This window comes from Oncorhynchus kisutch, linkage group LG5 (assembly GCF_002021735.2).
Source record: "Oncorhynchus kisutch isolate 150728-3 linkage group LG5, Okis_V2, whole genome shotgun sequence".
Taxonomy (NCBI): domain Eukaryota; kingdom Metazoa; phylum Chordata; class Actinopteri; order Salmoniformes; family Salmonidae; genus Oncorhynchus; species Oncorhynchus kisutch.
Window position 1 is genome coordinate 24,377,427 of NC_034178.2, and position 25,325 is coordinate 24,402,751.

General features: G+C 41.6%; 1 protein-coding gene across 1 annotated transcript in view; it reads right to left on the minus strand.

Annotated features, from left to right (window-relative positions):
- Positions 1 to 25,325, minus strand: part of LOC109890791 (kinesin heavy chain) — a 138,063-nt gene that overhangs the window by 72,893 nt on the left and 39,845 nt on the right. The window contains exons 4-10 of the mRNA XM_031824700.1: positions 25,072 to 25,176; positions 21,625 to 21,673; positions 19,509 to 19,564; positions 13,926 to 14,013; positions 13,386 to 13,510; positions 11,699 to 11,803; positions 11,355 to 11,503 (exon numbers count right to left, since the gene is read on the minus strand). Coding sequence (XP_031680560.1) covers positions 11,355 to 11,503; positions 11,699 to 11,803; positions 13,386 to 13,510; positions 13,926 to 14,013; positions 19,509 to 19,564; positions 21,625 to 21,673; positions 25,072 to 25,176 — 677 coding nt within the window. The remainder of the gene's footprint in view (positions 1 to 11,354; positions 11,504 to 11,698; positions 11,804 to 13,385; positions 13,511 to 13,925; positions 14,014 to 19,508; positions 19,565 to 21,624; positions 21,674 to 25,071; positions 25,177 to 25,325) is intronic.

A 25,325-nucleotide genomic window follows, 5' to 3' on the forward strand; every position in this document is an offset into this window, starting at 1 on the left:
CGTTGTTGTTCCTAGATGTTTCCACTTCACAATAACAACACTTAAAGTTGAACGGGGCAGATTTAGCTGGGCAGAAATTTGATGAACTGACTTGTTGGAAAGGTGGCATCCTACGACAGTGCCACATTGAAAGTCACTGAGCACTTCAATAAGGCTATTCTACTGCCAATGTCTGTCTATGGAGATTGCATGGCTGTGTGCTCGATATTATACACCTGTCAGCAACGGGTATGGCTGAAATAGCCGAATCCACTAGTTTGAAGGAGTGTCCATATACCTTTGTATATATACTGTATATTCATGTTTTGCCAAAATTATATAGTTACTCCTCTAAATAAAATTTATCAAAATACTTCACCAGAGTGAATGACTTAGCCACAGACGATTATTAGCTTCTTTCTGGATTGTTTCAAATCAAGTCGGTAGGCCTATGCCTATTTGGGAAGCTCGTAATTTCGGTAGCCCGTGACAATATACCAAGTTGATTATTGAGTTGCGGCTGTCAGTAATAAGCATCTATGAGTAAAGATAATGTGTCTTGGGTATAATTTTAAATATGAGACAAGAGAAGGGGAAGGGTGTGTGGCTAAGATATGGATCATCTCTCTTCAGAATGTATGCATTCATTGTTTTATTGTGTGAATATTTGCCCTTTGATTGTTTATTTTTATAAATTCCACAAGCACATATGGTCTAGTAAATGTACTGTTGATCTCAGTCACATTCATTTCTGTTAATGCATGTATTAATTACATTCGTTTACTGTTCTCATTCTCAGAGTGGAAACGTTGTTTGCATAGTTCACAACTTGCTACACTTGTGAGAAAAAGGTTTTGATTAATTTCATAACCATTTGAGTTGTCTTCTTTGGAGTGCTCCATGTGAGCAATGAGCATGTGTCCGTTTCTCTATCCTGATAATGTTGAGGGGAGTACGTGACTGAGCACTCATAGCAGTACCTGGCCTGCTGCACCCAAATGTAGGAAAGGGATGTCTGATTTCTGATCGTATTAACTCACCACGTCTACCACTAATAAGATGAGCCTCTCAGTAATTTTTCCTTCACCTCATAGCCGACAGTTTGTTTTTCTAACATCCATTGCAAATGATAATAGTTCCTCACAAGCTAGGTTTTCATCCTTTTCGCAACATGATTTTCATTGGAATATTGTAAAGTCTGCATAAAATGCATTTTCCCACCAGAGATGTGTTTCCATCCAAGTAACTTGTTGTGGATAAAAGGCTGTGCGTGATGACATAGTGCACATAACCATTTTAAAAATACAAGTTAAATGGGTTTCCATCGTATTTTCAACTCTACTGATTATTTTAGTCACAAAAGAAAATGTGCGTTAAATTATAGCGAATGTGCCACTCTGGTCTTGGCACATGTGTTCTAGCCAACAGCTGGCAGATACAGTGTGGGTATAGCCTACATGATGAGATTATTATGAACAAAATAGTGAGTTTGTCTTTAATTGTTACGCCAAGCATCGATCATCATGTCACCAGAATATGATCCTCGATATTAATTGTAGTGAAGCTTCAAGCTTATCACCATAATCTTTCACCACCCTGTGAAGTTCATCATAATGTATTTAATCTGTAATAGAGGGTTTCCCAACCTTGTGAAGATACTGGAGAAAACAGGTAGAAAAGTATCTATATCCAAAGTAAAATGAGTCCTATATCGACATAACCTGAAAGACCGCTTAGCAAGGAAGAAGCCACTGCTCCAAAACCACCATAAAAAGCCAGACTACAGTTTACAACTGCACATGGGGACAAAGATCATACTTTTTGGAGAAATGTCCTCTGGTCTGTTAAAACAAAAATAGAACTCTTTAGCCATAATGACCATCATTATGTATGGAGGAAAAAGGGGGAGGCTTGCAAGCTGAGGAACACCATTCAACCGGGGGTGGAAGCATCATGTTGCGTGTGTGCTTTGCTGCAGGAGGGACTGGTGCACTTCACAAAATAGATGGCATCATGAGGTAGGAAAAGTATGTGAATATATCAAGACATCAGTCAGGAAGTTAAAGCTTGGTCACAAATGGGTCTTCCAAATGGACAATGACCCCAAGCATACTTCCAAATTTGTGGCAAAATGGCTTAAGGACAACAAAGTCAAGCTATTGGAGTGAACGTCGTCTACTCCTTTCATCTGCAAAAACCCCAGTCTTGCTCATTATTCAGTACTTGGCTAAGGTGTTTGTAAACTTCCGACTTAAACTGTATTTAAAAATATATTTGAAAACATATCTCAGGAAGTGACTACTTTTCTGAAACTATTGGATTGGTTGCCTTCAACTAATGGCAGGGCTGTATCTGGAACTACATGTGGAAGATAGAAATAGAATGAATAGAGCACACACAATCTCCTATCAGGTATTCCCAAACTGCGGTATGCGCAATGCCGTCGGGGGTACGCCAGATAAAAATGTGATTCACATTTTCAAACAGTCCAATTTTCCAACGGGCTATACATTTAGGTGTGTTTTTTTCCTCACCTGAGTAGCCTCGTTTCACTGCCCAAAATAAAATTGAACCATCTAGTGTTCAGCGAAATAACAACATAATGTCAAAAATAGGTAGCCTAGTCAAATAACTAACATCCAATCACATTAACCATTACTCTCTCGCAGGAATTCCACTAACGGTCCGTACGTAGCCAAAAGTAGCTGCTGCTCATGTTGGTATCTGTACTGATGGCTCAATAGCCATAACAGGGAGACATAGTGGAGTGGTAACACGAGTGGTGCAAGCAGTTGTTCCTGACGTCACTTGGGTACACTGCAGCATCCACCGAGAGGCTCTTGATGCCAAGGGAATGCCTGACAGCTTGTAAGATGTTTTGTACACTGCAGTGAAAATGGTGTATTTTATTAAAGCCAGGCCCTTGAACTCTCGTGTATTTTCTGCACTATGCAATGATATGGGAGGTGACCATGAAACACTTTTACAACATACAGAAGTCCACTGGTTATCAAGGGGCAAAGTGTTGACACGTTTTTAAAAATTGAGAGACGAGCTTAAAGTTTTCTTTACTGACCATAATTAATTTTCACTTGTCTGACCGCATACATGATGACTAGCTTCTCATACGACTGGCCTATCTGGGTGATGTTTTGTCTCGCCTGAATGATCTGAATCTAACTGTACTCAATGTGCGGGACAAAATTGAGGCTATGATTAAGGGGTTGGAACTCTTCTCTGTCTGCATTAACAAGGACAACACATAGGTCTTTCCATCATTGTATGATTTTTTGGTGTGCAAATGAACTCAAGCTTACAGACAATGTCAAATGTGATATAGCGAAGCACCTGAGTGAGTTGGGTGCGCGCAATACGTTATCCCTTTCATGCCCTGCCTCCAGTCCACTTACCGATATCTGAACAAGAGAGCCTCATCGAAATTGCAACAAGCAGTTCTGTGAAAATTTAATCAGAAGCCACTGCCAGATTTCTGGATTGGGCTGCACATCCTGCGTTGGCAAACCACGCTGTTAAGACACTGATGCCCTTTATTTTACCTTTATTTAACTATGCAAGTCAGTTAAGAACAAATTATTATTTTCAATGACGGCCTAGGAACAGTTAACTGCCTTGTTCAGGGGCAGAACAACAGACTTTTACCTTGTCAGCTCAGGAATTCGATCTTGCAACCTTTCGGTTACAAGTCCAATGCTCTAACCACTAGGATACCTGTCGCCCCAGATTCTCGGCCCTCACTAGCATGAAAACTAAATACAGGCATAAACTGTGTGTGGAAAAGGATTTAAGACAGACTCTCTCCAATACAACCCAACATTGCAGAGTTATGTGCATCCCTTCAAGCATACCCTTCTCTTTAACCTGTGGTGAGTTATTCACAATGTTCGATGAACAAATAATGTAAGCAAAATTATTGATTATTATTAAATTATTATTTGTGCCCTGGTCCTATAAGAGCACTTTGTCACTTCCAACGAGCCGGGTTGTGACAAAAACTCACACTCATTCTTATGTTTAATAAATGTATTGTATAGTGTGTGGCAGGCTTACAATGATGGCAAAAAAAAATATTTGAGAGTGTGCTGACCCTGGTATGGGACTATAAAATGTTTGGGAACCACTGTCTATTCCAATCTATCTGACAGTCATATTGGATCTATGCAATATATTTCTATCTGAATATTTGGTAAAAGTCCATTCTCCTGAATATCCATTGCCCCAGGTGTACATAATCAAGTCAAAACAAATAAGAAATTATATTTGGTATATTTTACAAGTATAAATAAGTTGTGACGTTCAAATACTATATGACTCTTTCAACATGCCACTGAAAAGGTTGAAAGATGCAATTCATTGTATGATACCTGAAAATGCTGCATCGTTTGCATTTGCAAATATGCAAATAGCAAGTTAGATGCTTAGCAAAAACAACTTAGAAACCTCTTTGTCCATCTGGGGGTAAGTGTTCACATGGTAAGTGTTCACACAATACCATATTTAAAGGGATAGTTCACTCGGAATACAAACTAACATGATTTTCCACCTACCTTGGCAGTAGTTGATTAAAGGCCGTTTTGGAATATTTTGTTTCCTTTCGACACTTATTAGCCATATTTTTTACTGTTGGCATTCTCAGTAAGACTTAAAATCAACAACAATGCACTATTGTAATAATCAACGTTACTACACATGTAAAATAACTTGATGTCAAGTGTTACTGCGTTACCTTATGTCTCACTCATTATGAAAATATATTTGTTAGTCATTGTGAAGCTGCAAAAGTGGTCTACTCTAAAGTTGACATTCCATGCCCCTTATGTATTTAATTCCAGGCTATAGCCAATATGAAGATTCACGTCAAACCAATTGATTACGATCATAATGTATATTTAGACTAATTCAACTAACTGTTGTAGTTTTTGTATCTTGTTTTTTTATTTTTTATTTAACTAGGCAAGTCCATTAATAACAAATTCTTATTTACAATGACGGCCTACCGGGGAACAGTGGGTTAACTGCCTTGTTCAGGGACAGAATGACAGATTTGTACCTTATCAGCTTGGGATTCCATCCTGCAACTTTCGGTTATAGGCTCTAACCACTAGGCTACCTGCCACCCCTTGTTAAAATACTTCAAACCAGAGGGTGGCAGTAGTGTTGTTTGGCAATGCATATCCGTGCGTATTGCTTATGGTCCAGATTCCAAGCTATCTGCGCTAATGTTGATATTTTGTAGAAAGCCATTGTTGATACTAGCCAGATTGCAACAGCTACAAGATCTACAAGATGACAAAGAAACAATTTAATTCAATTTAATTTAGTGTTGTGTGCATTGCATCTGTGAAAATGCCCTATTCTTATTTTTTTTTGTTAGCTCCCCCACGCGGGGGTTCGTGCTCTCTGATTGGCTCAAAGTCAACTTGTTGGCCACTGATGACTGTTGCGATTCTACAGTTGTGGCCAAAAGTTTTGAATGACACAAATATTAATTTTCACAAAGTCTGCTGCCTCACTTTGTATGATGGCAATTTGCATATACTCCAGAATGTTACGAAGAGTGCTCAAATGAATTGCAATTAATTGCCAAATCCCTCTTTGCCATGCAAATGAACTGAATCCCCAAAAACATTTCCACTGCATTTCAGCCCTGCCACAAATGGACCAGCTGACATCATGTCAGTGATTCTCTCATTAACACAGGTGTGAGTGTTGACGAGGACAAGGCTGGAGATCACGCTCTCATGCTGATTGAGTTCAAATAACAGACTGGAAGCTTCAAAAGGTGGGTGGTGCTTGGAATCATTGTTCTTCCTCTGTCAACCATGGTTACCTGCAAGGAAACACGTGCCGTCAGGATATTGCTGCCAGTAAGATTGCACCTAAATCAACCATTTATTGGATTGTCAAGAACTTCAAGGAGAGCGGTTCAATTGTTGTGAAAGCTTCAGGGCGCCCAAGAAAGTCCAGCAAAGCGCCAGGACCGTCTCCTAAAGTTGATTCACCTGTGGGATCGGGGCACCACCAGTACAAAGTTTGCTCAGGAATGGCAGCAGGCAGGTTTGAGTGCATCTGCACACACAGTGAGGTGAAGACTTTTGGTGTATGGCCTGTCGTCAAGGAGAGCAGCAAAGAAGCCACTTCTCTCCAGGAAAAACATCAGGGACAGACTGATATTCTGCAAAAGGTACAGGGATTGGACTGCTGAGGACTGGGGTAAAGTCATTTTCTCTCATGAATCCCCGTTCCGATTGTTTGGGGCATCCGGAAAAAAGCTTGTCTGGAGAAGACAAGGTGAGCGCTACCATCAGTCCTGTGTCATGCCAACAGTAAAGCATCCTGAGACCATTCATGTGTGGGGTTGCTTCTCAGCCAAGGGAGTGGGCTCACTCACAATTTTGCCTAAGAACACAGCCATGAATAAAGAATGGTACCAACACACCCTCTGAGAGCAACATCTCCCAACCATCCAGGAACAGTTTGGTGAGGAACAATGCCTTCTCCAGCATGATGGAGCACCTTGCCAAAAGGCAAAAGTGATAACCAAGTGACACTGGGAACAAAACATCGATATTTTGGGTCCATGGCCAGGAAACTCCCCAGACCTTAATCCCATTGAGAACTTGTGGTCAATCCTCAAGAGGAGGGTGGACGAAAAAAAACACAAACTCCAAGCATTGATTATGCAAGAATGGGCTGCCATCAGTCAGGATGTGGCCCAGAAGTTAATTGACAGCAAGTAAGGGCGGATTGCAGAGGTCTTGGAAAAGAAGGGTCAACACTGCAAATATTGACTCTTTGCATCAACCTCATGTAATTGTCAATAAAGGCCTTTGACACTTATGAAAGGCTTGTAATTATACTTCAGTAGCCCATAGTAATATCTGACAAAAAATATCTAAAGACACTGAGGCAGCAGACTTTGTGAAAAGTTATATTTGTGTCATTCTCAAACCTTTTGGCCATGACTGTACAAGTAGAATCGGTAGGTTCGCCGCTACCGGGTTGGAACGCAGCAGGTACCACTTTTGTTCTTTCAAGAGTAGGAACGGCATACCACTGTTATAAGTACCTATCAGAAATGAGATTCTCGTGTTTGAGTTTATAAAAGCAACAAAGTGTTTCCACATCTCACAAGCTACAGACAACAGAAAACATGGAAAGTGATAATACACACAAATCTGATTGGCCTTTAGCCATGTCTTCATGTTTTTTTGTGAAAGTGTGATAGGTGGTGCAGTTATGGGTGTCTGATGGATTTACTAAAGGTGCTTTTCCTTAAGGTCACCTCTCATGGCAGACCTTGTGGAACTGCTGCCATATGTTTGGGTTTTCTGTTTAACAAAAATACTGAGTGGAGGGGGAACCAGGCCATTTACGATCTTGAATATAAGACACGTGTGGGTGTATTGCACAAGATTTTCCCAACTCAGGAGCTCATGCTTTCTGAGGATGTAACAGTGATGATGGCTATTGGGCTTCCTATCAAGCACTTTGAGAGCCTGCTTGTTGACAGACTGAATGGGTTTTAATGTTGTACAGCAAGCTTGGGCCCAACTAGTCAAGCAGTATGTTAAGTGGGGGAGTATCATAGATTTGAAGTACAGTTTTGCTACCTCTGTAGTCAAACAATTTTGTATAAATCGGAAATTAGCTAGGTTCAATTTGGTTATTTGAATTACCTTTTTCACCTGCTTTTTAAAAGAGAGGTTGGAATCCAAGGTAGTTCAAATCAGATACCACCTGGAGCTTCGCCTCTGACACATAGACATCTGGCTCAGTAGCATCTGTTGCCCTCTTTGTGAAGAACATGCAGACAGTTTTTTTCACATTGAGATGCAAACACGAGTCACTGAGCCACTTTGTAACCTGGACCATTACAGTAGTGAGTTCTTGTGCAGCTTGTTGTTTGCTCTTTGCATGCACATATATCACTGTATCATCTGCATACATTTGAACTTCAGACCCAGTACAGACAGAAGGCAGATCATTAATGTACAGGCTGAACAGGAGGGGCTCCAGTATTGACCCTTGGGACACGCCCACATCATAGCTAAGAGTGGGCGACAGCTCATTGCTCACTCTGACACACTAAGTTCTGCCTTCAAGGTATAATTTCATCCATCTCAAGGCATTGGGGGAAAAGTTGAACTTGGACAATTTTGTGATGAGAATCTCATCTCTCAAAGCCTTCCTTAGGTCCAGAAACACAGCCCCAACAACGCCCCCTTTGTCCATCTTGGACTTCACACAGAAAGCAGTTGGCCATTTCTGTGGAGTGTTTCTCTCTGAAGCCAAACTGCATGGAGTGTAATGTGAAGGGGCTGTTGTTGAGGTGGGCATCAGTTGTTCTGCTACACACTTTTCAAAAATCTTCGACACCACAAGTAGTATACTAATGGCCTGTAGTTACTCACGTCAGCAGGGTCACCCGATTTAAAGATGGCCGTTATTATGGCCGACTTCCATACCCCTGGAAACACCCCCTGACCAATAGATGTGTTGGTGACCTTAGTAATGGGGCCAATTAGTGACTCTGTAGTTTTTAAGAAAGGTAGAGTCCAGCCCAAACACATCTTTGGCTTTAGAGTTATTTAGTGAGCTAATCACCTTGTTCACCTTTGACTGAGAAACCTCCCTTATGATGAAGACAGGTTGAGCATAATTTACTAGCACTGAGCCCAAGAAACCAGTGGAGGGGTTCTGTGTCAGTACCTTGACAGAGTCAATAAAGTAGGAATTGAAGGCTATTGCAATGTCGACTCTATCCTGTGTTAGATTTTTATTCACCATGATTTCTAGTCTTTTTGTAGTGTTACTATGGTCTTTCCCTGTTAACTTTTTCAGATTCTCACAGATCAATTTAGAATTTCCCTTTGCTTCACCAATTACGTTAATAAAAAAGTTTGCCTTGGCCTGTCTGATTTCTTTCATCACCTTATTTCTAAACCTACATCTGTCATGCTCTAATTTGGATTTTGACCTTTTTTTTTAAGCATAATCTCGTTCTTTCATCAAATTCCAGATTTCCCCATTTAGCCAAGGAAGAGTGCTTTTTTGGACAGGTTTGGATTAGATTTTTTTTAGGAAACCATTTATTGTAGTCTGGATTGTGGATAGAAAAACCTGACTATCAGCTTCCACATCTGTATAGGACAAGAGATCATTCCAGTTAATTTCCTTAATTGCATTTTCAAAATAATTGAATTCACTCTTAGGTATTCTTAGTTGATCCAGCTTTCTAACAGTAGAGAGGTTAAACCTGCTCTTAGACATCTTTCTGGCTATAAGTGTCAGATTATGATCAGATAGCCCAGTAACCATATTGAATGATTTAGTCACTCTCTCTGGTTTATTACTGAACATCAAATCAATCTGTGTTTTAGAGGAACAAGTCACCCTGGTTGGCCCTTTAACTAGCTGTGCAAGGTCAAAGGTATTAGTGATCCGTTTGAGGGTTTTCCTACAAGACTTGTCTTCATAATTCATGTTAAAATCTCCCATTAAGATGACCTCTTTCCCCTTTCCCAATAAGGGTAAAATACATTTGGGGAGACAGTGTAACATTCAGGCCAATACATTCTAGTTCATTATCACATGACCAATAAATTTGTTTACATCAGATATGTTCTTTAATGTAAATCATCACACCCCTCCTCTTCCTTCAATCCTGTCTCTCCTGAAAACATTGTAGCCAGGCACAATCAAAGCAGAATATGGAGAGTTTTAATGGAGCCATGTCTCTGAGAGGCAGAGGAAGTTGTCAGGAGTTCACCTAGGGGTCATGATTGTGGCTGTACCAAATGATTGATGTATTGATTATGCTTTTGTTGTATTAAAAGAAGGGGATGGGTTATAAGACCACTCCCTCCTTACATTTATAGGGTCCTAGACTACAGATTAACAATATATATGCATTATGAGGTTTTAATATTGTTCCACAGTTGTTTTCTAGTTCTCTCTCTCTGCCTCTTATAAAGAGACCCCTCTGAGAAATGTGTGACTGAGACAGAACTCTGCAGGGGAGTGTAGGAGATAAGACTAGTCAGACATTCCACTATAAATCAACTTAGACAATTACTGCTAAGCTTTTAGATAACACGAAAAGCCTTGTTCATATAGATGTGTAGACATGGTTTTGGTCTCATGGGTAAAAGGTAATGACGTAGGCAGTGACATCACTAAGGCTGGACTTCGGGTTTAATAAAAGCAACTTAAGACCTTTTCTATTTTGCAGAACTTACTCAGAAACATGTGTGCTATGTTCCTGATTGTCAACTTCTGTCTGCAATTGCATTAATAAAGGTTTTGAATGATTTAATTAAAGATATTGTCATAATGCTAATTTCACCAATTTCACAAGGAACAAGGAAACGAACCCCAACAAAGTCAAGGTTGGAGTCTGTGAGAAGATGTTGAATTTGATCACTTTCTGGAATGACACTACGAATGTTCAAGTGCCCCCCTAGTAGTCCCTTAGCTTAGCTCGTGGGTCCCAGATGACTCGAGAGTGATTTACACATAAAAAAAGTCACATTTTCGGTGTTTTCTGAGAGCTGGGTTTAGGCCGTTTTGTTTCGTTTTGATTAGGGGCAGTTAGGTAGCACAATTAACAATCCCTCCCGCTTGCACTGGATGTGGGGAACTAATTAAGACAGCTTGCGTACCAGAAGCAGAGTCAGGGATCGCATATAGCGACTTGGGTATGTTTGAAGAGTCAAATTCCATCCTGGAGTCGGGTGAGTCGAGAGAAACCACGGCGACGATCAGTGGACGGACGAGGCCACCCACTGCTTTCCACTCCTGTGAGTATTTCTGGCTCGGTCATGTTAGGCCCAGGATTGAGTTGCAGATCCCCAGAGAGCAGGAGGGTAGTGAACAGGTAGTTTAAAACAGTTTCCGATAAATGTTGGACTTGTGTTTGTTATGCCTAAGCGGTTCAGTGGAATAGGGAGCGAGGTAGACTTGACCATTATTCAGAACATTATGGTATGCTGTGTACTGTCTGCTCCCGTGGAACGGTGTACCAATGTGTTTGGTGTTGATATTCTCCAGCAGTAGATTGATTGTGTCATCCCAGCAAGGACGCACTGAGATTATCAGTAGAGCAGCTACATAACTGACAATCATGGCAATGTACTGGAGATAAAACACATTATTGCGCTTTAAATCTTTGCATGAGTTACTTAGCTGGGGTCGACGAACACCTGATGTTTTAGATAAAATAACAGCATTCGTAGGAGAAGCGGCACCTGCCGCACCACTCTCCCTTCCGTCTGCCATTTTGTTTCATGCTTTACAGCAACAACCAAGGAATGTGCATGTGTGTGTCCGTGCATGCATCCGTGTGTGTGTTTTACCGTTGTCCAAACATGAGTGTGGACTTGGTCTCCTGGTCGTTGTAGCTGGATGGAGAGCAGCAGATGAACATGGTGGTCCTGCAGTTCCCCCCTAGAGAGTCCTGCAGGATACGGGTCATCTTACTGTCACGGTATGGCACATGGGTCTTCTACAGGGAGGGGGGGGGTTAGAGTAGAATATACATGAATCGCTGAACCGGTCACTTTCTACATCATTGAGTCCACATTCCAGTTTCCTTTTAAAAAAAGTATATATTTTTTTATTAATTAGAAAATCCATTAATTTACATTTGATTTCACAACACCAAGATGAAGAATCATGGATGTAATAGGACTAGACTTACGGTTCCCTCGGCCAGAGCAGAGATGACGTTTCCTAGAGAAGATAGAGACTTGTTGATGTTCTTAGCTTCATCCAGCACAGCTCCCTCTGCTCCTGTCTTACTGACCTGTGGAAGCACATTACAAAAAACATACAGTACAAAAGATTATGCACAGAAACATCACACACATTTTGTACTGTGTGTAATAAAGATCGATCAATATATACTGTATAGTCAGGTCCATAATTATTGGCAACCTTGATGGGCAAAAAGACAAAATAAATACTAAGTTACTAAATTGTATGCTAAATTGTATGCAAAATATTTTGGGAGAAATTATAAAAATGTTTACTAATACAATTGCTCAGAGAAAGATATTTCGCTTAACAACTAAGAACAAAACAAATCTAGAAAATATAGGAGTAAAAATGATTGGCACCCCTGTTTCCAATATTCTAGCACCCTCCCCTTGCGAGGGTAACGACACTGAGCCTTTAAAAAAAATGCTTTAGGAGATTGGAGAACACGTTGGGAGGGATCTTAGACCATTCCTCCATACAGAATCTTTCCAGATCCTTGATATCCTTCGTCTGCTGTTATGGACAGCCCTCTTCAATTCAAACCACAGGTTTGTCCAGAGACGAAGATGGTCATGGCAAAATTGAGACCTTTTGGTTTTTCCTTGTGAATTTTGATTAGTGCTTGGGGTTCTTGTCTTGCAGGAAGATCCGCTTGCGGCCAAGTGTCAGGTTTTCGCTTGCGGCCGAGGAAACCAGGTTTTTGGTTAAAATATCCTGGTACTTGGTAAAGTTCATGATGCCGTTGACCTTAACAAGGGCCACATGACCAGTGGATGCAAAATAGCCCTATAACATCAAAGATGGTTCACAATATTTTAACATAACACCATCTGGAGTTTTATAGATGGCATTGGCACTTGGAACCGGTGCTATGGTCAGATGACCTGAAAATATAGAGCTCTTTGGCCACACACACCAGTGGTGGGTTTGGCATTGAAAAACAAGCATATGCAGAAAAGTACATGATACATGCACCTATGGTAAAATATGGTGGTGGATCTTTGATGTTATGGGGGCGATTTTGCTTCCGCTCGTCCTCAGGCCCTTGCTAGTTCACCAATGACCTATTACTGGAGACCTGAGAGCTGAGTGCCGATACAACGCTAATAAACACACTTGGGACTATATTAAGTGCTGTGTGCAGAATTTACTTTTTTCTGCTGTAGTCAGCAGCAAGAACACTGGTCCCAATGCACATAGGTATAAATTAAGTTGCTAACTGTGGCCAATACAGAGTAGAAAGAAACCCATTTTAACATGGCAGACCAGTTGTACTGATCTGTAACTGAGATGGATGGGAAGGAAAAGATAACAGAACAGCCAGATGAAAGAGAGAGAGAACACGTCTCTTGGGATGCAATAAAGATGGTTCATTAGTTACCCTAGGTAACTAGACTAGGTCTTCACCTCACCTCCTCACCTTACCTTATCAGCCAGGTATATCATTCAATCACTAAAGGCCAGTTTCTCCGACAAAGATTATGCCCAGTCCTGAACTAAAAATGGAAATTCTTTATTAAAATAGGTTATTCTGTGGCCCTAAATGTCTAGACGCATACTAAGTGTATTGGGATAAAAAATAAAGATGCTTTGTTACCATTAATTACAGTAGGCTTTAACCTCCTCACCTTCTCACTCCCAGCCAGGTCCACCAGGTAGAGCTTCCCACAGAGTTTTTGTTCTGTCTCCACGTGCTCCTGCTTGATGTTGATCAGGAAGATACTGTGACTCCTGGAGCTGTGCTCATTCATATCTGGAGAGGGGAGGAAAGGAGAGGTGATGTGATGTGAGGAAAGATGTTTGTGTGAGAGTGGAGGACATAGTATATATAAAAATATATAAAAAAATATATACAGATAGAGATATAAAAATATATACAAATATAAATATATATAAATATAAAGATAGAGATATAAAAAATATATAGCAAAACCCTGTGATAAACACCCCAGACACTATATAAGATTCTACAGAGTAACTCTACAGATGTGACTTTACACTTCACACTATAAATTGTACTAAGTGGCAGACTGCCAGAGTGGTGGCGGGACTTACTGGTGACAGCAACATGGCAGGGATGTAGCAAACACTATGTCAAAAAACCTACCACATACAGACTCTACAGATCATTTTTAAAGTGTCAGTGTCAGAGTGTCATTGGGACTTACTGGTGACAGCAACATGGCGGTTGGCTTTTCCTTCATCAATAACATCCATCACCTCCTCTGGGCTGGAGACAAAGCGCTCAGTGCAGCCCTGAGATTCCACAAATAAAGGTTAGAATTGTTCGAATTCATTCCTGTTCACAAGAACAGACTGACCTGCTATAACAGGCTACCTGCTATAATGACTACCACCCTGTAGCACCTGTAGCACTAACATCTGTAACCATGAAGTGCATTTTTTATTTATTTTACCTTTATTTAACTAGGCAAGTCAGTTAAGAACAAATTCTTATTTTCAATGACGGCCTAGGAACAGTGGGTTAACTGCCTGTTCAGGGGCAGAACAACAGATTTGTACCTTGTCAGCTCGGGGATTTGAACTTGCAACCTTCCAGTTACTAGTCCAACGCTCTAACCACTAGGCTACCCTTGAAATGGTAGTTAGGTCACATCAATGCCATCATCCCAGACACCCTAGACTCAGTCCAATTTGCATGCCTCCCCAACAGATCCATAGACGACGCAGCCTTAATTGCACTCCAGACTGCCCTCACCCACCTAGATAAGAGGAAAACCAACAGTGCATTCGGAAAGTATTCAGACCCCTTCCCTTGTTCCACACTTTGTTAAGTTACATCCTTATTGTAAAATGGATTACATTTTTAAAAATCCTCATCAATCTATACACAATACCCCGTAATGACAGAATGAAAACAGATTTTTAGAAATGCTAGCATATTTATGAAATTAAAAACAGAAATATCGTATTTACAGTTGAAGTCGGAAGTTTACATACACTTACAGTAGGTTGGAGTCATTAGAACTCGCTTTTCAACCACTCCACAAATTTCTTGTTAATAGTTTTGGCAGGTCAGTTAGGACATCTACTTTGTGCATGACACAAGTAATTTTATCACCCTGCATACCACTGCTGGCTTGCTTCTGAAGCTAAGCAGGGTTGGTCCTGGTCAGTTCCTGGATGGGAGACCAGATGCTGCTGGAAGTGGTGTTGGAGGGCCAGTAGGAGGCACTCTTTCCTCTGGTCTAAAAAAAAATATCCCAATGCCCCAGGGCAGTGATTGACACTGCCCTGTGTAGGGTGCCGTCTTTCGGATGGGACGTGTTAACCCCGGTGTCCTGGCTAAATTCCCAATCTGGCCCTCAAACCATCATGGTCACCTAATAATCCCCAGTTTACAATTGGCTCATTAATCCCCCTCCTCTCCCCTGTAACTATTCCCCAGGTCGTTGCTGCAAATGAGAACATGTTCTCAGTCAACTTACCTGGTAAAATAACGGATAAATAAAATAAAATAAAAAAATAAAAATTCCAACAACTGTTTACAGACAGATTATTTCACTTATAATTCACTGTATCACAATTCCAATAGGTCAGAAGATTACATACACTAAGTTGACTGTGCCTTTAAACAGCATGGGAAAAATCCAGAATATTATGTCATGGCTTTAGAAGCTTCTGATAGGCTAATTGACATAATTTGAGTCAATTGGAGGTGTACCTGTGGATGTATTTCAAGGCCTACCTTCAAACTCAGTGCCACTATACTTGACATCATGGGAAAATCAAAAGAAATCAGCCAAGACCTCAGAAAAAAAATGTAGACGTCCACAAGTCTGTTTCATCATTGGGAGCAATTTCCAAACGCCTGAAGGTACCACGTTCATCTGTACAAACAATAGTACGCAAGTATAAACACCATGGGACCATGCAGCCGTCATACCGTTCAGGAAGGAGATGCGTTCTGTCTCCTAGGGATGAACGTACTTTGGTGTGAAAAGTGCAAATCAATCCCAGAACAACAGCAAAGGACCTTGTGAAGATGCTGGAGGAAACAGGTACAAAAGTATCTATATCCACAGTAAAGCGAGTCATATATCAACATAACCTGGCCGCTCAGCAAGGAAGAAGCCACTGTTCCAAAACCGCCATAAAAAGCCAGACTACATTTTGCAACTGCACATGGGGACAAAGATCATACTTTTTGGAGAACTTTCCTCTGGTCTGATGAAACAAAAATAGAATTGTTTGGCCATAATGACCATTGTTATGTTTGGAGGAAAAGGGGGACGCTTGCAAGCCGAAGAACACCATCCCAACCGTTAACCACTTTTTACTAGGATTAAATGTAGGAATTGTGAAAAACAGAGTTTAAATGTATTTGGTTAAGCTGTATGTAAACTTCCGACTTAAACTGTACATAAGTACTCAGACCCTTTGCTATAAGACTCTGTAACGGGATTCTTCCTGGGAAGGAGAGGCGGACCAAAATGCAGCGTGGTTGAAGTTCATGTTTTTTAATAAGAAAACTAAACATGAACATAATACAAAACAATAAATGCGGAAAACCCGAAACAGCCCTATCTGGTGCAACAAACACAAAGACAGGAAACAACCGCCCACAAACCCCAACACAAAACAGGCTACCTAAATATGGTTCCCAATCAGAGACAATGACTAACACCTGCCTCTGATTGAGAACCATATCAGGCCAAACATAGAAATAGACAAACTAGACATATAACATAGAATGCCCACTCAGATCACACCCTGACCAAACAAAACATAGAAACACACAAAGCAAACTATGGTCAGGGTATACAGACTCGAAATTGAGCTCAGATGCATCCTGTTTCCATTGATCATCCTTGAGATGTTTCTACAACTTAATTGGAGTCCACCTGTGGTAAATTCAATTGATTGTACATGATTTGGAAAGGCACATGACTGGTTCCACTGTGGAGATGATAGAACCTTCCAGAAGGACAACCGTCTCTGCTGCACTCCACCAACCAGGCCTTTATGGTAGTGGCCAGATGGAAGCCCCTCCTCGGTAAAAGGCACATGACAGCCCTCTTGGAGTTTGCCAAAAGGCACCTGAAGGACTCTCTGACCATGAGAAACAAGATTCTCTGGTCTGATGAAACCAAGATTGAACTCTTCGACCTGAATGCCAAGCGTCACATCTGGTGGAAACCTGGCACCATCTCTACGGTGGAGCATGGTAGTGGCAGCATCTTGCTGTGGGGATGTTTTTCAGAGACAGGGACTGGGAGACTAGTCAGGATCGAGGGAAAGATGAACGGAGCAAAGTACAGAGAAATCCTTGATGAAAACCTGCTCCAGAGCTCTCAAGACCTCTGGACTGGAGTGAATGTTCACCTTCCAACAGGACAACAACCCTAAGCACACAGCCAAGACAACGCAGGATTGACTTCTGAATAAGTCTATAAATGTCCTTGAGTGGCCCAGCCAGAGACCGGACTTGAACCCGCTCAAACATCTCTGGAGAAACCTGAAAATAGCTGTGCAGTGAAGCTTCCCATCCAACCTGACAGAGTTTGAGAGGATCTGCAGAGAAGAATGGGAAGAAACTCCTCAAGTACAGGTGTGCCAAGCTTGTAGAATCATACTCAAGAAGACACAAGGCTGTAATCGCTGCCAAAGGTGCTTCAACAAAATACTGAGTACATGCTCTGAATACTTTATTTTTTACAAATAAATGTACAAATATTTCTAAAAACCTGTTTTTGCTTTGTCATTATGGGGTATTGCATATAGATTGATGAAGGACTTTAAAAACAATCTATCTATTTTAGAATAAGACTGGAACGTAACAAAAAAGTCAAGTGATCTGAATACTTTCCGAATGCACTGTATGCTGTAAGAATTCTGTTCATTGACTACAGCTCAGCATTCAACACCATAGTCCCCTCCAAGCTCGTCACCAAGCTTGGGACCCCGGGACTGAACACCTCTGTCTGCAACTGGATCTTGGAATTCCTGCCGGGCCGACCCCAGGTATTGAGGGTTAGACAATATCACCTCCGCCATGCTGACCATCAACACAGGGGACCCACAGGGGTGTGTGCTTAGTCCCCTCCTATACTCCATGTTCACACATGACTGCGTGGCCACGCACGACTCCAACACCATCATCAAGTTTGCTGACGACACAACGGTGGTAGGCCTGATCACCGGCAACGAGGAGAAAGGAACAGGAAGAGGTCAACCTCCTCAACCTCTCCCGTAATGTCAGTAAAACCAAGGAGCTTTATTGTGGACTACAGGAAACGGGGGGAGGGGGGTGTAGTGGAGTGTCAAGTTCCTCAATGTCCAAATCACTAAGGATGTAAAATGGTCCAAACACACAGACACACAGTCGTGAAGAAGGCGCAACAGCGGCTCCTCCCCTTCTGGAGGTTGAAAAGATTTGGTTGTACTGCTGCACCATTATACTGCTGCACCATTGAGAGCATCTTGACTGGCTGCATCACTGCTTGGTATGACAACTGCACCGCAGGTGGTAGTGCGGACAACCCAGTACATCACTAGGGCCGAGCACCCTTCCACCCAGGACTTATATCAGGCGGTGTGAAAGGAATGCTCTGAGAATTGTTAAAGACCCCAGCCATCCAAGTCATAGACTGTTCCCTCTGCTTCCGCACGGCAAGCGGTACCAGAGAAGCAAATCTGACACCAAGAAGCACCTGAATAGCTTCTATCCCCAAGCCATAAAACTGCTAAATGACAAACAAATTGGCTACACGGACTATCTGCATTGAACCTTTTTTTACACTGACTATGCACACTCACAGGACTCTACACACTCTCACACACACACATTCACAGTGACACTCCAACACACACACACACACACACACACACACACACACACACACACACACACACACACACACACACACACACACACACACACACACACACACACACACACACACACACACACACACACACACACACACTGACTCTACGCACACACACACAATCTTCGTATACTCTGCTGCTACTCCGTTTATCATATTTCCTGATGCCTAGTCACCTTACCCCTATACATAACTACCCCTACCACTCCAGTACCCCTGCACATTATAAATATGGTATTGGCATTGACCCTTTTTTTACACTGACTATGCACACTCACAGGACTCTACACACTCTCACACACACACATTCACAGTGACACTCCAACACACACACACACACACACACACACACACACACACACACACACACACACACACACACACACACACACACACACACACACACACACACACACACACACACACTGACTCTACGCACACACACACAATCTTCGTATACTCTGCTGCTACTCCGTTTATCATATTTCCTGATGCCTAGTCACCTTACCCCTATACATAACTACCCCTAACACTCCAGTATCCCTGCACATTATAAATATGGTTTTGGCAGTGACCCTGTACTGTACAGTATTAGATTACTTACTTTCTCGTGTTCTTCTTATTTATATTTATTGTGTGTTTTTGTTCTACTTAATTTATTGTACTACGAATATTGATTATTGCATTGTTGGGAAAGAGCTTGCAAGAAAGGCATTTCAGTGTACTTGTGCATTTGACAATAAAACTAGACATTTGAACATTTGAATTAGTTGGAATTGTTTCCTGACGTAATAATGTTATCATTATGACGATAACACTTAATGTAAGAGCCCATCACAGATGAGACCCACAATTTACAGATGGCCAGTTAGTTAACATCCCATCAGCAGTCTGACTCACCTTCACATATGGAACCCTGTTCTTGTCCTCATGCACTGCCAGATTGGTTTTAGTCACTGAGAGAGACGGGTGCAGAAGAAGAGAGATGTCATTATTACCCTACAAGTACAATCACCAGAATTGGACTGGAACACCTGTTACTTACAGCATTTTCACACATAGTTCTGAGCTATAGTTCGATTCAGAGTTTGATTATTTGTCACATTGTATTTTTTCTTCTTCTTTTGGTCTGGTGCATTTCACATTGCCAAATGTCAAACGAATGAATAGGTCAAAACAAAACTATCAATTCATGGAAGTCATTTGTTTATTGGAGAAAAATGCTCACGTTAAATCCATCTATGAGAAGCATAAGCATGAGAAGCTTGTGCCTCCCTTAACGCTCACGTTAAATTCATCTATGAGAAGCATAAGCATGAGAAGCTTGTGTCTCCCTTAACGCTCACGTTAAATCCATCTATGAGAAGCAGAAGCATGAGAAGCTTGTGTCTCCCTTAACGCTCACGTTAAATCCATCTATGAGAAGCAGAAGCATGAGAAGCTTGTGTCTCCCTTAACGCTCACGTTAAATCCATCTATGAGAAGCATAAGCATGAGAAGCCTGTGTCTCCCAAACGTCATATTACTTTGGTCTTTCAACAACATGCAAAGCCGCTCTAACTGCAACTTGAATAGGCTATATTCAGTAGCCTACATGCCCGGTATAGCCAGAGTTCCCTAATCTGCATCGGATGCGCTCATAAATGTAATGCTACTCAGAGATATCAAGTTATGGTACTGTGTGCTCGCAGTCAAACAACCAATAATACTACGGTGAACCACACCACAGTACAAATGGAATCATCCGAGACCACCCCTTTTTGAGCGAACCATGTTGCATTGTTGAGTGTGCTCCCGGGTGCTGATAGTGTTCACACCAGTCCAAACAAACCGAACTAAGTGGGGAAAATGCGCCAGAGTTCAGAAAAACCGCACCAAACCAATTTGGTGTGAAAGCCCTCTAAGTTCAGAGACTTTACTTTTTCATATTTGCCCAAAGGCCCAAAACAGTCAAATCAAATCAAAACGCATTTGGAGTGCATTTCAGAGACACTTTACAAACACAGACACAACAGTTGCTTTATGTTTCAACTTTGTGTTTTTGATGGGAGTTCATATTCAATCAGATCAGATTTACATCAAGGCTGTGTATACTCTCAGAGGTGTGTTTGTAATCTTTTTGTGTGACTGGAGTGTTTCTAAGCCTGACAAATCTGTTGCTGCTCTGACTCGAGCCCTCCTCAGGCCCTGACTTCCAATTTAATTTCAACTGGAAACAAGCGGTAAAACAGACACTCTCCTCCAGGACAGGACAGAAGAGCGACTAGGGCCATGTATGTACAGGTTTGTGTGAGAGATCATATCCAATCAGATCAGATTTATGCCAAGGCTGAGGATACTCTCAGAGGTGTGTGTGTGTGTGTGTGTTGTTTTCTCTTTCCATCAGTGTTGTTTGTCTGCTTTCTCCCTTATTACCTCCTGTCTTTTCTTAGTGATCCACTGTTCTCTTGCTCTCTCTCCCCCTTCCTCTGTGCCCCCCTCTCTCTCTCTCCAGAATGTAGATGGGAACTCTCATCTCATCACTGCCTTAGGCTGCTGTCATATTGTCTGCATCCCAATGTCACCCTATTCCCTTTATAGTACACTATATAGTCAATAGGGTTCCATTTTGTATTTTATTTATTGCCTTTATATAACCATTCTTTGAGAATACATTAATTGCCTCTGGCTGGTGTGATTTACTAAGATAGACATCTACCATATACTTACAGGGAGTCTAGCCACAGCCCCTCTAGAACCTTACATAGACTATCATAAGGGTATCATTTTACTGTTGCACATACAAACGAAATACTAAATTGAAGTGGAAATGACAAGTCACATTGAAAACTGCAGTGTGTGTGTGTGTGTGTGTGTGTGTGTGTGTGTGTGTGTGTGTGTGTGTGTGTGTGTGTGTGTGTGTGTGTGTGTGTGTGTGTGTGTGTGTGTGTGTGTGTGTGTGTGTGTGTGTGTGTGTGTGTGCGTGCGTCCATGTGTGTGTGCGTGTGTGTGATTTTAGTGCTGTGAATACACTTACCATCCAGAAGATCTCTGATTTTGTCCATGTATATTTCAAAATAGGACACCTGGGGAAGAGAAGAGAGAGCATATTGAGAGAAATTAATCTTCGAGAGGACAGCGGACTGATAATGCTAATATGTCAAATATGTTAAAGTGGTCTTCTTGGCTCACAGGCATTCTGATAGGTCTAGTCTCTTGTGAGCACAGAGATTTGGTTCTGCGTGCCGAGTATGCCAGGTATTAGTTGTGAGATATTATAAGATAGTTGTTATTTAGGCAAATGTACAAATATGACAAGATACTAATGATTTATTAATATCCTGTGTCTATGCATTCCATAATTCCAGAGGCTATGCACACAGACATCATACACAGTTCATGGTGAGGTGATGCAGTAGACTGGTTTGGTCCAGATGTTTATGCTTTAAGTAGATATTGATGTTTGGGATGTTTTATTGCACATTGTGCACCATGCCTATTCATCAACAGTAACTCCAGTGATTATAGAGCGCTATAGCTATGATGGATTCAGACACACAGTTTTCAGTTATGGGGTGAGATGGTGCAATAGCCTGGTCCAGTGATCTGTCTAAAGCACATCTTTACCAGACTACTGGTGCGGACACATTCACATTTACAGTGATTACAGAGGGTCATGGTGGATTCTGACATCACACTCTCATGTATGGTGAGCTGGTGCAGTAGCCTGGTACAGTGATATGTATGCTATGGCAGGACAGTAATATCCAGAATAGCCGCAATACTGGCCCAAACACAGCAACTCCAGTGATTATAGTGGGCTATAGCTATGGTTGATTCAGACAATACACAGGTCTCAGTTATGGAAAGGTGGTGCAGTAGTCTGGTGCAGATCTATGTTTATTGCTCGACAAAATAGCCAGAAGAGCGTAGAGACATAGTAGAGAAAACATTCACAGTGTCTACAGTAATTCCAGAGGGCCACTGTGAATTGAGGCATCACACTATCAATTATGGTGAGTTAGATGGTGCCATATAGTGGAGGCTGCTGAGGGGAGGACAGCTCATAATAATGCCTGGAATGTAGTAAATGGAATGGTATCAAACGTGGTTTCCTTGTGGTTGATACAATTCCATTGACTCCATTCCTCAGAAGCCTCCACTGGTTCTCGAGTGTGGTCGGGTCCCAGATGTGCTTTAGCTAACTCCTCTGAACTATTGGAGCATGAAAATAATAACCATAGGAGTTGTCTGGAGCACATAAACTCATAGAAAAAAGTGCAACCTAGAACCTAAAAGGGTTATTCGGCTCTCCATATCAGAGAACTCTTTTTGGTTCCAGGTAGAACCCTTCTGGAAACAAAAAGGGTTATCTCATGAACCCTTTCGGGAACCCTTTTTTTAAAGAATGTGGAGATGTGGGACACCACCATGTCTACTGGTACAGAACATGTTGTTACTACAGAGCAGAGGTTCATGATGGAAGACATCACACAGTTCTCAGGTATGGTGAGCTGGCGTGGTCGTCTAGTACAGAAATGTGTTTTAGTTTATCCAACTTCTTGAGTCCCCGGACTATCATGGTCATGAGGGTCATGTTTAAGGGGTGTGCTCATCCCCAGTGCCACTATCTTGATTGTGGAGGAGGTGGTTCTTATGGCAAGGATGACCTAGACGACTGACACATCCTAATAATAACCATAGGAGTTTTCTAGAGCACATAGAGCAGTGGAGGCTCCTCAGTGGAAGGGAAGGACCATCCTCCTCAGTGAATTTCATTTTTTTTTAAATAGTGAAACATTAAAAAAGCTAGATAAAACTATACTAAATATATTCACATGTCACCAAATGATTTATTTAAACACACTGTTTGTTTTGCAATGACGGTCTACAGTAGCCTCAGCAGCACTCTGTAGGGTAACACCATTGTGTAGCCAGGGGCCAACTAGCTTATGTCTTCCTCTGGGTACATTGACTTCAATACAAAACCTAGGAGGCTCATGGTTCTCCCCCCTTCCATAGACTTCCATAGTAATTATGACAACTTCCGGAGGATGTCCTCCAATTTACCAGAGCTCTTGCAGCATGAACTGACATGTTGTCCACCCAATCAAAGGATCAGAGAATGAATCTAGTATTGAAAGCATAATCTACAGCTAGCAAGCACTGTTGTGCATAAAATGTTGTCAGTAGTTGTCTCAAAGAGAGAGAGAGAGAAAATAGTTAAACAGTTTTGAACAAATTAATTTATTTAAAAATGAAGGAGAAGCAAGAGAGAGAGAGAGAGAGAGAGTGAGAGCTATAATTTAGTCATTTTACTTTCACTTTCACTTACTTAGCTAGCAAATGCAGATAGCTAGTTTAACCAACTCAAACGCCTGGCTCAAACAGAGGGATGCTATGAATATGAAACCCTGGAACTCATCCAAGTCCAGGTAAGCTTTCGGTTTTACTAATGTATTGCCACCGGGTCCCGCCGGGTGTAACTGCTAAATTGCTTACTGACTGTACACTGTACTGCATGATTGTAGCAGATTTACAAACGCGTTAGTTCTATTAGCTAGGTTGACTATGACGTTACTTTAGCTAATGTGGTGACAATGATGTAGACTGTGTGTAGCGGCTATGATATGGTTTGGCTTGGAAAGGTTTTTTCACCTGGTCACATACAGCTGATGTGTTGTGATTTGAAGTCCACAAGCGGAGGAAAAAGGTAAGAGGAGGAGAGCGCGTAGATGCGAGAAGGAATACAATGGGCTGCTATGAAAGTGAACAGTGTTTGCATGTGATTCACTCCACCAATTCTGTTGAAAACGTTTCTTAAACGGAAGCAAACATACCTGAATTGTCCAATAGAAACTGTCATTTGCAACTGTTGGACTAATGATGTCTGTCACCTCAAATTTTTGCAACAACCTCATGATGAGTATAGGTAAAATTTGAGTATTATGTAGTAGTCCAAATATATCCATGTTACATTGAACTGGGTGAATGGAATATGAATGACAGTTATCCAATATGCTGTAATAGAAGTAAGGTCAAAAAAAGTCCTCCCTCATCTTAAACAGCACTGACCGACACTGACATAGAGATCTGGTACACCACCGAGCAACTGGTGCAGAAAATGTTGTCACTACAGACCAGAGGGTCATGGGGGAATACAGACATCACACTGTTCTCAGTACTGGTGAGATGGTGCAGTAGTCTGGTCCAGTAATCTGTATCCTATGGTGTGATACAAATAGGCAGAAGAATTGGCTAAAGGACATTCAGATCTAGGACACCAGACAGTGTTTTTAGAGACATCATCAACTAGATAGATGTTGAGATAAAACAGACGGCAAGACAAAATTAAAAGTGGCAGAGCGATTTTCAAAGTGAGGTCCAGAGGGGCAATGTGTGGTCCGGAGTCGGCTGCACTACCACTTGACCAGACTATGAGACTATTGGTGCAGACAGACAGTGTTGTCAGCAGAGTACAGACCTTGATGTGGAACTCAAGGTTTTCATCCATTGCGAATATGTGATTGAAGATGTCCTCTGCAATTCTAGGGATGATCCCCATCCCATGAGGGTCATGCAGCTTGCCCTGAAAGAAGACAGAAGGGATGTGGGAAAAGAAGATGAGACGTCAGAGAAGACGAGAGGAAGAATGGATAAGAGAAAAACACTTGGGGGAGGTCACTTGGCAGAGGTTAAAGGAGAGTAAAAGACTAGGGGGAGTTAGAGAGGAGAGGG